We start from the raw sequence: 16,355 nt of genomic DNA, 5'->3' as shown, positions 1-16,355 counted from the left end.
TGCTAGTTCTGCTGCTATAGACTGAAGACTCTCCTCTTATAGTGAGGGCTGGTTCAGGCTGACCTGGGACCAGCTGCTAGTTCTGCTGCTATAGACTGAAGACTCTCCTCTTGTAGTGAGGGCTGGTTCAGACTGACCTGGGACCAGCTGCTAGTTCTGCTGCTATAGACTGAAGACTCTCCTCTTGTAGTGAGGGCTGGTTCAGACTGACCTGGGACCAGCTGCTAGTTCTGCTGCTATAGACTGAAGACTCTCCTCTTGTAGTGAGGGCTGGTTCAGGCTGACCTGGGACCAGCTGCTAGTTCTGCTGCTATAGACTGAAGACTCTCCTCTTGTAGTGAGGGCTGGTTCAGGCTGACCTGGGACCAGCTGCTAGTTCTGCTGCTATAGACTGAAGACTCTCCTCTTACAGTGAGGGCTGGTTCAGGCTGACCTGGGACCAGCTGCTAGTTCTGCTGCTATAGACTGAAGACTCTCCTCTTGTAGTGAGGGCTGGTTCAGGCTGACCTGGGACCAGCTGCTAGTTCTGCTGCTATAGACTGAAGACTCTCCTCTTACAGTGAGGGCTGGTTCAGGCTGACCTGGGACCAACTGCTAGTTCTGCTGCTATAGACTGAAGACTCTCCTCTTGTAGTGAGGGCTGGTTCAGGCTGACCTGGGACCAGCTGCTAGTTCTGCTGCTATAGACTGAAGACTCTCCTCTTGTAGTGAGGGCTAGTTCAGACTGACCTGGGACCAGCTGCTAGTTCTGCTGCTATAGACTGAAGACTCTCCTCTTGTAGTGAGGGCTGGTTCAGGCTGACCTGGGACCAACTGCTAGTTCTGCTGCTATAGACTGAAGACTCTCCTCTTATAGTGAGGGCTGGTTCAGACTGACCTGGGACCAGCTGCTAGTTCTGCTGCTATAGACTGAAGACTCTCCTCTTGTAGTGAGGGCTGGTTCAGGCTGACCTGGGACCAGCTGCTAGTTCTGCTGCTATAGACTGAAGACTCTCCTCTTGTAGTGAGGGCTGGTTCAGGCTGACCTGGGACCAGCTGCTAGTTCTGCTGCTATAGACTGAAGACTCTCCTCTTGTAGTGAGGGCTGGTTCAGGCTGACCTGGGACCAGCTGCTAGTTCTGCTGCTATAGACTGAAGACTCTCCTCTTACAGTGAGGGCTGGTTCAGGCTGACCTGGGACCAGCTCCTAGTTCTGCTGCTATAGACTGAAGACTCTCCTCTTGTAGTGAGGGCTGGTTCAGACTGACCTGGGACCAGCTGCTAGTTCTGCTGCTATAGACTGAAGACTCTCCGCTTGTAGTGAGGGCTGGTTCAGGCTGACCTGGGACCAGCTGCTAGTTCTGCTGCTATAGACTGAAGACTCTCCTCTTGTAGTGAGGGCTGGTTCAGACTGACCTGGGACCAGCTGCTAGTTCTGCTGCTATAGACTGAAGACTCTCCTCTTATAGTGAGGGCTGGTTCAGACTGACCTGGGACCAGCTGCTAGTTCTGCTGCTATAGACTGAAGACTCTCCTCTTGTAGTGAGGGCTGGTTCTGACTGACCTGTGACCAGCTGCTAGTTCTGCTGCTATAGACTGAAGACTCTCCTCTTATAGTGAGGGCTGGTTCAGACTGAGCTGTGACCAGCTGCTAGTTCTGCTGCTATAGACTGAAGACTCTCCTCTTATAGTGAGGGCTGGTTCAGGCTGACCTGGGACCAGCTGCTAGTTCTGCTGCTATAGACTGAAGACTCTCCTCTTGTAGTGAGGGCTGGTTCAGGCTGACCTGGGACCAGCTGCTAGTTCTGCTGCTATAGACTGAAGACTCTCCTCTTACAGTGAGGGCTGGTTCAGGCTGACCTGGGACCAGCTCCTAGTTCTGCTGCTATAGACTGAAGACTCTCCTCTTGTAGTGAGGGCTGGTTCAGACTGACCTGGGACCAGCTGCTAGTTCTGCTGCTATAGACTGAAGACTCTCCTCTTATAGTGAGGGCTGGTTCAGACTGACCTGGGACCAGCTGCTAGTTCTGCTGCTATAGACTGAAGACTCTCCTCTTATAGTGAGGGCTGGTTCAGACTGACCTGGGACCAGCTGCCAGTTCTGCTGCTATAGACTGAAGACTCTCCTCTTACAGTGAGGGCTGGTTCAGACTGACCTGGGACCAGCTGCCAGTTCTGCTGCTATGGACTCACCTTTCTCCGAAGGAAACATCAAAGTTCTCGATGCGGATGTCATAGCTCTTGTTCTTCCCTGATAGGTCGATTCGGGTGTCTTTCTTATTGCTCGCCTGACTGGCCGACGCCTCCTCCAGGACTCTGAGAGACAAGACAGGAGGACAGGTGAGTACTGAGAGGACAGGTGAGTACTGAGAGCACAGGTGAGTACTGAGAGCACAGGTGAGTACTGAGAGCACAGGTGAGTACTGAGAGGACAGGTGAGTACAGGTGAGTACTGAGAGCACAGGTGAGTACTGAGAGGACAGGTGAGTACTGAGAGGACAGGTGAGTACTGAGAGGACAGGTGAGTACTGAGAGCACAGGTGAGTACTGAGAGCACAGGTGAGTACTGTGAGCACAGGTGAGTACTGAGAGCACAGGTGAGTTCTGAGAGCACAGGTGAGTACTGAGAGGACAGGTGAGTACTGAGAGCACAGGTGAGTACTGAGAGCACAGGTGAGTACTGAGAGGACAGGTGAGTACTGAGAGGACAGGTGAGTACTGAGAGGACAGGTGAGTACTGAGAGGACAGGTGAGTACTGAGAGCACAGGTGAGTACTGAGAGGACAGGTGAGAACTCTGAGGACAGGTGAGTACTGAGAGGACAGGTGAGTACTGAGAGGACAGGTGAGTACTGAGAGGACAGGTGAGTACTGAGAGCACAGGTGAGTACTGAGAGGACAGGTGAGTACTGAGAGGACAGGTGAGTACTGAGAGGACAGGTGAGTACTGAGAGGACAGGTGAGTACTGAGATCACAGGTGAGTACTGAGAGGACAGGTGAGTACTGAGAGGACAGGTGAGTACTGAGAGCACAGGTGAGTACTGAGAGGACAGGTGAGAACAGGTGAGTACTCTGAGGACAGGTGAGTACTGAGAGGACAGGTGAGAACAGGTGAGTACTCTGAGGACAGGTGAGTACTGAGAGGACAGGTGAGTACTGAGAGGACAGGTGAGTACTGAGAGCACAGGTGAGTACTGAGAGGACAGGTGAGTACTGAGAGCACAGGTGAGAACAGGTGAGTACTCTGAGGACAGGTGAGTACTGAGAGGACTGGTGAGTACTGAGAGGACAGGTGAGTACTGAGAGGACAGGTGAGTACTGAGAGGACAGGTGAGTACTGAGAGGACTGGTGAGTACTGAGAGCACAGGTGAGTACTGAGATTACAGGTGAGTACTGAGAGGACAGGTGAGAACAGGTGAGTACAGATGTGTAAAGGTGAGTACAGGTTAGTGTTTTCACGATACCAACATTTTGGTTTCGATACCAAGTCAAGAATTGCGATTTCGATTCTTTTTCGATACTTTTCTTAAAAAAGGGAAACAGTCTTAAATGTAATTATTGTGCTTTATTTCACACCAGAACCAGAACACACACTTTTAAACAATGAGAACAATTAAATAAATGACTAGAATTTGTATTAAATCCAATTAAGCATCATCTATAAACAACTTTTTTGTTTTTCGCTTCTGGCGTCTTTTTTGTCAACAAGCCGAGGCGCAGAGGCAGCTGCACTCCCACTCGCAGCCATGCTTCTCGTCTTTTGACATGCTCGGGCAGCTAGAGCGTGCACGAGAGAGGGGAGGGACTTAGAGCGTGCTTGAGAGGGGAGGGACTTCGAGCGTGCACGAGAGAGGGGAGGGACTTATAACGTGCACGAGAAAGGGAGGGACTTAGCGCGTGCTTGAGAGAGGGGAGGGACTTGGAGCGTGCTTGAGAGAGGGGAGGGACTTGGCGCGTGCACGAGAGAGGGGAGGGAAGAGGGGAGGGACTTAGCGCGTGCACGAGAGAGGGGAGGGAAGAGGGGAGGGACTTAGCGCGTGCACGAGAGAGGGGAGGGAAGAGGGGAGGGACTTAGAGCGTGCACGAGAGGGGAGGGACTTAGAGCGTGCTTGAGAGGGGAGGAACTTAGAGCGTGCACGAGAGGGGAGGGACTTAGAGCGTGCACGAGAGGGGAGGGACTTAGAGCGTGCACGAGAGGGGAGGGACTTAGCGCATGCACGGGAGGGGAGGGACTTAGAGCGTGCTTGAGAGGGGAGGGACTTAGAGCGGGCTTGAGAGGGGAGGGACTTAGAGCGGGCTTGAGAGGGGAGGGACTTAGAGCGGGCTTGAGAGGGGAGGGACTTAGAGCGTGCTTGAGAGGGGAGGGACTTAGAGCGGACTTGAGAGGGGAGGGACTTAGAGCGGGCTTGAGAGGGGAGGGACTGCAGGCACAGCTGCAGTGCAGGGAGTGGAAGCAGAGCGCTGAACACACGGCTCTTATTAACAGCGCTTTCTCACCGGAGTACTTTCCCCCGTCATTCTGAAAGTACCGATACTAATGAAACGGAGGAATCGTAACGTTTTTAACGGCAGGGTATCGCGGTACCTTTCAAGTATCGGTACACCTTGCAACACGACTACAGGTGAGTACAGATGTGTCAAGGTGAGTTCTTAGAGGACGGGTGAGGACAGGTGAGTACTCACATTGGAGCGGTGGGTCTCAGGACGTCCCTCTCGGTGCGGCGGTCGAGTTTAGCCTTCAGCTTCGCCTCGGCCTTCTCTAGCTTCTTGGCGTTGACCGTCTGCAGACAGGAAGTCACATGATCAACTCTTACAGATCAGCTGTTGTTTAAACAGGAGTTTAAATGGAGGGAAGGGAGGCGACCTACTGTGTTCTGGCCGCGCTTCATCATCCAGATGCCCTGCACGTCCTCTGCTGCACACACTGAGCACAGGAGACAGGGTTAACATCAAACACCGAGAGACAGGGTTAACATCAAACACAGAGGGACAGGGTTAACATCAAACACAGAGAGACAGGGTTAACATCAAACACCGAGAGACAGGGTTAACATCAAACACAGAGACAGGGTTAACATCAAACACAGAGAGACAGGGTTAACATCAAACACCGAGAGACAGGGTTAACATCAAACACCGAGAGACAGGGTTAACATCAAACACCGAGAGACAGGGTTAACATCAAACACAGAGAGACAGGGTTAACATCAAACACAGAGAGACAGGGTTAACATCAAACACCGTGAGACAGGGTTAACATCAAACACCGAGAGACAGGGTTAACATCAAACACCGAGAGACAGGGTTAACATCAAACACCGTGAGACAGGGTTAACATCAAACACAGAGAGACAGGGTTAACATCAAACACAGAGAGACAGGGTTAACATCAAACACCGTGAGACAGGGTTAACATCAAACACAGAGAGACAGGGTTAACATCAAACACAGAGAGACAGGGTTAACATCAAACACAGAGAGACAGGGTTAACATCAAACACAGAGAGACAGGGTTAACATCAAACACCGTGAGACAGGGTTAACATCAAACACAGAGAGACAGGGTTAACATCAAACACCGAGAGACAGGGTTAACATCAAACACCGTGAGACAGGGTTAACATCAAACACAGAGAGACAGGGTTAACATCAAACACAGAGAGCCAGGGTTAACATCAAACACCGTGAGACAGGGTTAACATCAAACACAGAGAGACAGGGTTAACATCAAACACCGAGAGACAGGGTTAACATCAAACACAGAGAGACAGGGTTAACATCAAACACCGAGAGACAGGGTTAACATCAAACACAGAGAGACAGGGTTAACATCAAACACAGAGAGACAGGGTTAACATCAAACACCGTGAGACAGGGTTAACATCAAACACAGAGAGACAGGGTTAACATCAAACACAGAGAGACAGGGTTAACATCAAACACAGAGAGACAGGGTTAACATCAAACACAGAGAGACAGGGTTAACATCAAACACCGAGAGACAGGGTTAACATCAAACACAGAGAGACAGGGTTAACATCAAACACAGAGAGACAGGGTTAACATCAAACACCGAGAGACAGGGTTAACATCAAACACAGAGAGACAGAAACACTGAGTTTAGAATAGTAATTGTTTTCTTACCGCTGTCTGCAGAGATTTGAGAGAGCTGAACGGGAGCGTCCAGCAGAACCTGCCTGTGATTCCCATGATGGTTATTCCTGATGAACACAACACGCATTACAGCCAGGAAGACACAACTCCACACACAAAACGCACGTTGTTCCCGAAGGAAACGCACGTTGTTCCCGAAGGAAACGCACGTTGTTCCCGAAGGAAACGCACGTTGTTCCCTGAAGGAAACGCACGTTGTTCCCGAAGGAAACGCACGTTGTTCCCGAAGGAAACGCACGTTGTTCCCGAAGGAAACGCACGTTGTTCCCGAATGAAACGCACGTTGTTCCCGAAGGAAACGCACGTTGTTCCCTGAAGGAAACGCACGTTGTTCCCTGAAGGAAACGCACGTTGTTCCCGAAGGAAACGCACGTTGTTCCCTGAAGGAAACGCACGTTGTTCCCGAAGGAAACGCACGTTGTTCCCGAAGGAAACGCACGTTGTTCCCGAAAGAAACGCACGTTGTTCCCTGAAGGAAACGCACGTTGTTCCTGAAGGAAACGAACATTGTTCCCGAAGGAAACGCACGTTGTTCCCGAAGGAAACGAACATTGTTCCCGAAGGAAACGCACGTTGTTCCCTGAAGGAAACGCACGTTGTCCCCTGAAGGAAACGCACGTTGTCCCCTGAAGGAAACGAACGTTGTTCCCGAAGGAAACGCACGTTGTTCCCGAAGGAAACGCACGTTGTTCCCGAAGGAAACGCACGTTGTTCCCTGAAGGAAACGCACGTTGTTCCCTGAAGGAAACGCACGTTGTTCCCGAAGGAAACGCACGTTGTTCCCGAAGGAAACGCACGTTGTTCCCGAAGGAAACGCACGTTGTTCCCGAAAGAAACGCACGTTGTTCCCTGAAGGAAACGCACGTTGTTCCCGAAGGAAACGAACATTGTTCCCGAAGGAAACGCACGTTGTTCCCGAAGGAAACGAACATTGTTCCCGAAGGAAACGCACGTTGTCCCCTGAAGGAAACGCACGTTGTCCCCTGAAGGAAACGCACGTTGTCCCCTGAAGGAAACGAACGTTGTTCCCGAAGGAAACGCACGTTGTTCCCGAAGGAAACGCACGTTGTTCCCGAAGGACACGCACGTTGTTCCCGAAGGAAACGCACGTTGTTCCCGAAGGAAACGCACGTTGTTCCCGAAGGAAACGCACGTTGTTCCTGAAGGAAAGGAACATTGTCCCTGAACGAAACACACGTTGTTCCTGAAGGAAACGCATGTTGTTCCTGAAGGCAACGAACATTGTTCCTGAAGGAAACGCACGTTGTCCCTGAAGGAAACGAACATTGTTCCTGAAGGAAACGAACATTGTCCCTGAAGGAAATGCATGTTGTTCCCTGAAGGAAACGAACATTGTCCCTGAAGGAAACGAACATTGTCCCTGAAGGAAACGAACATTGTCCCTGAAGGAAAGCGTGATGTTGCTCCCTGAAGGAAACGAACATTGTTCCTGAAGGAAACGAACATTGTTCCTGAAGGAAACGAACATTGTCCCTGAAGGAAAGCGTGATGTTGCTCCCTGAAGGAAACGAACATCGTCCCTGAAGGAAACGAACATTGTCCCTGAAGGAAACGAACATTGTCCCTGAAGGAAAGCGTGATGTTGCTCCCTGAAGGAAACGAACATTGTCCCTGAAGGAAAGCGTGATGTTGCTCCCTGAAGGAAACGAACATTGTCCCTGAAGGAAACGAACATTGTCCCTGAAGGAAACGCATGTTGTTCCCTGAAGGAAACGAACATTGTCCCTGAAGGAAACAAACATTGTCCCTGAAGGAAAGCGTGATGTTGCTCTCTGAAGGAAACGAACATCGTCCCTGAAGGAAACGAACATTGTCCCTGAAGGAAACGAACATTGTCCCTGAAGGAAAGCGTGATGTTGCTCCCTGAAGGAAATGAACATTGTCCCTGAAGGAAACGAACATTGTCCCTGAAGGAAACGAACATTGTCCCTGAAGGAAAGCGTGATGTTGATCCCTGAAGGAAATGAACATTGTCCCTGAAGGAAACGAACATTGTCCCTGAAGGAAAGCGTGATGTTGCTCCCTGAAGGAAACGAACATCGTCCCTGAAGGAAACGAACATTGTCCCTGAAGGAAACGAACATTGTCCCTGAAGGAAAGCGTGATGTTGCTCCCTGAAGGAAACGAACATTGTCCCTGAAGGAAAGCGTGATGTTGCTCCCTGAAGGAAACGAACATTGTCCCTGAAGGAAACGAACATTGTCCCTGAAGGAAACGCATGTTGTTCCCTGAAGGAAACGAACATTGTCCCTGAAGGAAACAAACATTGTCCCTGAAGGAAAGCGTGATGTTGCTCTCTGAAGGAAACGAACATCGTCCCTGAAGGAAACGAACATTGTCCCTGAAGGAAACGAACATTGTCCCTGAAGGAAAGCGTGATGTTGCTCCCTGAAGGAAATGAACATTGTCCCTGAAGGAAACGAACATTGTCCCTGAAGGAAACGAACATTGTCCCTGAAGGAAAGCGTGATGTTGATCCCTGAAGGAAATGAACATTGTCCCTGAAGGAAACGAACATTGTCCCTGAAGGAAACGAACATTGTCCATGAAGGAAAGCGTGATGTTGCTCACTGAAGGAAACGAACATTGTCCCTGAAGGAAATGAACATTGTCCCTGAAGGAAAGCGTGATGTTGCTCCCTGAAGGAAACGAACATTGTTCCTGAAGGAAACGAACATTGTTCCTGAAGGAAACGAACATTGTCCCTGAAGGAAAGCGTGATGTTGCTCCCTGAAGGAAACGAACATCGTCCCTGAAGGAAACGAACATTGTCCCTGAAGGAAACGAACATTGTCCCTGAAGGAAAGCGTGATGTTGCTCCCTGAAGGAAACGAACATTGTCGCTGAAGGAAACGAACATTGTCCCTGAAGGAAACAAACATTGTCCCTGAAGGAAAGCGTGATGTTGCTCCCTGAAGGAAACGAACATTGTCCCTGAAGGAAAGCGTGATGTTGCTCCCTGAAGGAAACGAACATTGTCCCTGAAGGAAACGAACATTGTCCCTGAAGGAAACGCATGTTGTTCCCTGAAGGAAACGAACATTGTCCCTGAAGGAAACAAACATTGTCCCTGAAGGAAAGCGTGATGTTGCTCTCTGAAGGAAACGAACATCGTCCCTGAAGGAAACGAACATTGTCCCTGAAGGAAACGAACATTGTCCCTGAAGGAAAGCGTGATGTTGCTCCCTGAAGGAAACGAACATTGTCCCTGAAGGAAACGAACATTGTCCCTGAAGGAAAGCGTGATGTTGCTCACTGAAGGAAACGAACATTGTCCCTGAAGGAAACGAACATTGTCCCTGAAGGAAAGCGTGATGTTGCTCCCTGAAGGAAACGAACATTGTCCCTGAAGGAAACGAACATTGTCCTTGAAGGAAACGAACATTGTCCCTGAAGGAAAGCGTGATGTTGCTCCCTGAAGGAAACGAACATTGTCCCTGAAGGAAACGAACATTGTCCCTGAAGGAAAGCGTGATGTTGCTCCCTGAAGGAAACGAACATTGTCCCTGAAGGAAACGAACATTGTCCCTGAAGGAAACGAACATTGTCCCTGAAGGAAACGCATGTTGTTCCCTGAAGGAAACGAACATTGTCCCTGAATGAAACGAACATTGTCCCTGAATGAAAGCGTGATGTTGCTCCCTGAAGGAAACGAACATTGTCCCTGAAGGAAACGAACATTGTCCCTAAAGGAAAGCGTGATGTTGCTTCCTGAAGGAAACGCACATTGTTCCTGAAGGAAACGAACATTGTTCCTGAAGGAAACGAACATTGTCCCTGAAGGAAAGCGTGATGTTGCTCCCTGAAGGAAACGAACATTGTCCCTGAAGGAAACGAACATTGTCCCTGAAGGAAACGAACATTGTCCCTGAAGGAAACGAACATTGTCCCTGAAGGAAACGAACATTGTCCCTGAAGGAAAGCGTGATATTGCTCCCTGAAGGAAACGAACATTGTCCCTGAAGGAAACGAACATTGTCCCTGAAGGAAAGCATGATGTTGCTCCCTGAAGGAAACGAACATTGTCCCTGAAGGAAACGAACATTGTCCCTGAAGGAAACGAACATTGTCCCTGAAGGAAACGCATGTTGTTCCCTGAAGGAAACGAACATTGTCCCTGAAGGAAACAAACATTGTCCCTGAAGGAAACAAACATTGTCCCTGAAGGAAAGCGTGATGTTGCTCCCTGAAGGAAACGAACATCGTCCCTGAAGGAAACGAACATTGTCCCTGAAGGAAACGAACATTGCCCCTGAAGGAAAGCGTGATGTTGCTCCCTGAAGGAAACGAACATTGTCCCTGAAGGAAACGCACATTGTCCCTGAAGGAAACGAACATTGTCCCTGAAGGAAAGCGTGATGTTGCTCCCTGAAGGAAATGAACATTGTCCCTGAAGGAAACGAACATTGTCCCTGAAGGAAACGAACATTGTCCTTGAAGGAAACGAACATTGTCCCTGAAGGAAAGCGTGATGTTGCTCCCTGAAGGAAACGAACATTGTCCCTGAAGGAAACGAACATTGTCCCTGAAGGAAAGCGTGATGTTGCTCCCTGAAGGAAACGAACATTGTCCCTGAAGGAAACGAACATTGTCCCTGAAGGAGATGTCGCTGCTCACAGTTGGAGAGTGTTGAACATCTGGTAGCAGATCTCTTTGACATCGTCCTCGTTTTTGCTGTCGGTGCAGACTTCCTGCAGGACTCCTCCCACCGCGTCGAACACTTCCTCCCCATCCTCGAAGTCTGGCCCGCAGCTCTCCAACACACCTGCAACACACAGTACACATCAAATACTACACACCTGCAACACACAGTACACATCAAATACTACACACCTGCAACACACAGTACACATAAAATACTACACACCTGCAACACACAGTACAAATACTGCATCAAATACTACCTGGATACTGCATCAAATACTACCTGGATACTGCATCAAACACTACCTGGATACTGCATCAAACACTACCTGGATACTGCATCAAACACTACCTGGATACTGCATCAAACACTACCTGGATACTGCATCAAATACTACCTGGATACTGCATCAAATACTACCTGGATACTGCATCAAACACTACCTGGATACTGCATCAAACACTACCTGGATACTGCATCAAATACTACCTGGATACTGCATCAAATACTACCTGGATACTGCATCAAATACTACCTGGATACTGCATCAAACACTACCTGGATACTGCATCAAATACTACCTGGATACTGCATCAAACACTACCTGGATACTGCATCAAATACTACCTGGATACTGCATCAAATACTACCTGGATACTACATCAAATACTACCTGGATACTGCATCAAACACTACCTGGATACTGCATCAAATACTACCTGGATACTGCATCAAACACTACCTGGATACTACATCAAATACTACCTGGATACTGCATCAAATACTACATCAAACACTACCTGGATACTGCATCAAATACTGCATCAAATACTACCTGGATACTGCATCAAACACTACCTGGATACTGCATCAAATACTACCTGGATACTGCATCAAATACTACCTGGATACTACATCAAATACTACCTGGATACTGCATCAAACACTACCTGGATACTGCATCAAATACTACCTGGATACTACATCAAATACTACCTGGATACTACATCAAACACTACCTGGATACTGCATCAAATACTACCTGGATACTGCATCAAATACTACCTGGATACTGCATCAAACACTACCTGGATACTACATCAAACACTACCTGGATACTGCATCAAATACTACCTGGATACTACATCAAATACTACCTGGATACTGCATCAAATACTACCTGGATACTGCATCAAACACTACCTGGATACTGCATCAAATACTACCTGGATACTACATCAAATACTACCTGGATACTGCATCAAATACTACCTGGATACTGCATCAAACACTACCTGGATACTGCATCAAATACTACCTGGATACTACATCAAACACTACCTGGATACTACATCAAATACTACCTGGATACTGCATCAAACACTACCTAGATACTGCATCAAATACTACATCAAATACTACCTGGATACTGCATCAAATACTACCTGGATACTACATCAAATACTACCTGGATACTGCATCAAATACTACCTGGATACTACATCAAATACTACCTGGATACTGCATCAAACACTACCTGGATACTGCATCAAATACTACCTAGATACTGCATCAAATACTACATCAAATACTACCTGGATACTGCATCAAATACTACCTGGATACTACATCAAATACTACCTGGATACTGCATCAAATACTACCTGGATACTGCATCAAATACTACCTGGATACTACATCAAATACTACCTGGATACTGCATCAAACACTACCTGGATACTACATCAAATACTACCTGGATACTGCATCAAACACTACCTGGATACTGCATCAAATACTACCTGGATACTACATCAAATACTACCTGGATACTGCATCAAACACTACCTGGATACTGCATCAAATACTACATCAAACACTACCTGGATACTGCATCAAATACTACATCAAACACTACCTGGATACTGCATCAAATACTGCATCAAATACTACCTGGATACTGCATCAAACACTACCTGGATACTGCATCAAATACTACCTGGATACTGCATCAAATACTACCTGGATACTACATCAAATACTACCTGGATACTGCATCAAATACTACCTGGATACTGCATCAAACACTACCTGGATACTGCATCAAATACTACCTGGATACTACATCAAATACTACCTGGATACTACATCAAACACTACCTGGATACTGCATCAAACACTACCTGGATACTGCATCAAACACTACCTGGATACTGCATCAAATACTACCTGGATACTACATCAAATACTACCTGGATACTGCATCAAACACTACCTGGATACTACATCAAATACTACCTGGATACTGCATCAAACACTACCTGGATACTGCATCAAATACTACATGGATACTACATCAAATACTACCAGGATACTGCATCAAACACTACCTGGATACTACATCAAATACTACCTGGATACTGCATCAAATACTACCTGGATACTACATCAAATACTACCTGGATACTGCATCAAATACTACCTGGATACTGCATCAAACACTACCTGGATACTGCATCAAATACTACCTGGATACTACATCAAATACTACCTGGATACTGCATCAAATACTACCTGGATACTGCATCAAACACTACCTGGATACTGCATCAAATACTACCTGGATACTACATCAAACACTACCTGGATACTACATCAAATACTACCTGGATACTGCATCAAACACTACCTGGATACTACATCAAATACTACCTGGATACTGCATCAAATACTACCTGGATACTGCATCAAACACTACCTGGATACTGCATCAAACACTACCTGGATACTGCATCAAATACTACATCAAATACTACCTGGATACTGCATCAAATACTACCTGGATACTACATCAAATACTACCTGGATACTGCATCAAATACTACCTGGATACTGCATCAAATACTACCTGGATACTACATCAAATACTACCTGGATACTGCATCAAACACTACCTGGATACTACATCAAATACTACCTGGATACTGCATCAAACACTACCTGGATATTGCATCAAATACTACATCAAACACTACCTGGATACTGCATCAAATACTACATCAAACACTACCTGGATACTGCATCAAATACTGCATCAAATACTACCTGGATACTGCATCAAACACTACCTGGATACTGCATCAAATACTACCTGGATACTGCATCAAATACTACCTGGATACTGCATCAAATACTACCTGGATACTGCATCAAATACTACCTGGATACTGCATCAAATACTACCTGGATACTGCATCAAATACTGCATCAAACACTACCTGGATACTACATCAAACACTACCTGGATACTGCATCAAACACTACCTGGATACTGCATCAAACACTACCTGGATACTGCATCAAATACTACATCAAACACTACCTGGATACTGCATCAAATACTACATCAAATACTACCTGGATACTGCATCAAATACTACCTGAGATACTGCTGTCATCTGAGTACTTCTACTTTTACTCAAGTACACGATCTGAGTACTTCTACTTTTACTCAAGTACAAGATCTGAGTACTTCTACTTTTAATCAAGTACAACATCTGAGTACTTCTATTTTTAAGTACTTCTACTTTTACTCAAGAACAAGATCTGAGTACTTCTACTTTTACTCAAGTACAACATCTGAGTACTTCTATTTTTAAGTACTTCTACTTTTACTCAAGAACAAGATCTGAGTACTTCTACTTTTACTCAAGTACAACATCTGAGTACTTCTACTTTTACTCAAGTACAACATCTGAGTACTTCTATTTTTAAGTACTTCTACTTTTACTCAAGTACAACATCTGAGTACTTCTATTTTTAAGTACTTCTACTTTTACTCAAGAACAAGATCTGAGTACTTCTACTTTAACTCAAGTACAATATCTAAGTACTTCTATTTTTACTCAAGTACACGATCTGAGTATTTCTACTTCAACTATAGTACCAGATCTGAGTACTTCTCACACCTCCAGTACACCGGTATATAACCCCTCCCTCCCCCGGGTTTCAGCTCTGATTCCCGGCCGGAGTCATGATCTCTAACCGGTGTCTCCACACGGTGTTAGCCTGTTAGCTCCGCCCGGCTAGCAGCAGATTAAAGGCCGGTGAATCTCTCCTCTGTCCCGACAAACAGCTCCTCTCTCCCGGACAAACAGCTCCTCTCTCCCGGACAAATAGCTCCTCTTCCCCCGGCTCTCAGAGACTCTTTCCCCCCGGTCCTCACCTTTAATGTAGTCGAAGACCTCCGTGTCGATGTGAGGAAACTCGCTCCTCAGGATGTCCACGTACGTCGCCATGATACCCGGCCCCGACACTGCCGCCACACCGCGCATGCGTCAATATGCGGACTGCGCCGAGGATTCTGGGGGATGCAGTTTTCATGATGATTTCAGATGAGAATACTCCACGAATCAAAATGGATAGAAAATAAATTAGAATTATTATTGTTTACATGTTTAAAATAATAATTAAATCATTAAAAAGTACAACAACATAAAAACGTATAAATGTGTTCACCATTTAAATAAGATAATTATATTAAAATAAATTGACTTAAATTAAAATTAAATATTTTATATATAAAAACCCTTTATCCACACGTTGTGTACAGTTCTATCTCACACAGGCTCCGCCCTCTACTGGACTCTGGACTACTCTCAATCTACTCTCAATACGTGGGTTACGCATCCTTCAGAGTAAAGGGAGGACCTGTGAGCAAATGGACTTTATGTTCGTCTTGTTTTTATTTGTATTTTTGTTTTGTCTATTCAAGAGCATTTATGAACCAGAACCTTTATCAGTACCAGAACCCCTACCAGAACCAGAACCGTTATCAGTACCAGAACCCCTACCAGAACCGTTATCAGTACCAGAACCAGTACCAGAACCAGAACCGTTATCAGTCCCACAGAGGGGGATGAACCAGAACCAGAACCGTTATCAGTCCCACAGAGGGGGATGAACCAGAACCGTTATCAGTCCCACAGAGGGGGATGAACCAGAACCGTTATCAGTCCCACAGAGGGGGATGAACCAGAACCAGAACCGTTATCAGTCCCACAGAGGGGGATGAACCAGAACCATAACCGTTATCAGTCCCACAGAGGGGGATGAACCAGAACCGTTATCAGTCCCACAGAGGGGGATGAACCAGAACCAGAACCGTTATCAGTCCCACAGAGGGGGATGAACCAGAACCGTTATCAGTCCCACAGAGGGGGATGAACCAGAACCAGAAACCGTTAATCAGTCCCACAGGGGGATGAACCAGACCCAGAACCGTTATCAGTCCCACAGAGGGGGATGAACCAGCAACCAGAACCGTTATCAGTCCCCACAGAGGGGGATTGAACCAGAACCGTTATCAGTCCCACAGAGGGGGAATTGAACCAGAACCAGAACGTTATCAGTCCACAAGAGGGGGATGAACCAGAAACCAGAACCGTTATCAGTCCCACAGAGGGGGATGAACCCAGAAAACCGTTATCAGTCCACAGAGGGGATGAACCAGAACCAGAACCGTTATCAGTCCCA

At 46.9% G+C, this 16,355-nt stretch overlaps 1 protein-coding gene across 1 annotated transcript in view; it reads right to left on the bottom strand.

Annotated features, from left to right (window-relative positions):
- Positions 1 to 15,179, bottom strand: part of abcf3 (ATP-binding cassette, sub-family F (GCN20), member 3) — a gene marked incomplete at its 3' end in the record, with an annotated part of 36,813 nt that extends 21,634 nt beyond the window's left edge. The window contains 6 exon segments of the mRNA XM_034199612.1: positions 2,173 to 2,295; positions 4,664 to 4,761; positions 4,849 to 4,904; positions 6,125 to 6,201; positions 10,793 to 10,940; positions 15,046 to 15,179. Of these exon segments, the coding sequence (XP_034055503.1) occupies positions 2,173 to 2,295; positions 4,664 to 4,761; positions 4,849 to 4,904; positions 6,125 to 6,201; positions 10,793 to 10,940; positions 15,046 to 15,154 (611 nt within the window). The 5' untranslated portion in view covers positions 15,155 to 15,179.
- Positions 15,180 to 16,355: the final 1,176 nt, after the last annotated feature.

Source organism: Gymnodraco acuticeps, unplaced genomic scaffold (assembly GCF_902827175.1).
Source record: "Gymnodraco acuticeps unplaced genomic scaffold, fGymAcu1.1, whole genome shotgun sequence".
NCBI classification, from domain to species: domain Eukaryota; kingdom Metazoa; phylum Chordata; class Actinopteri; order Perciformes; family Bathydraconidae; genus Gymnodraco; species Gymnodraco acuticeps.
The sequence above is the reverse complement of the archived record's forward strand: the minus strand, read 5'-3'. Positions and strand labels throughout refer to the sequence as shown.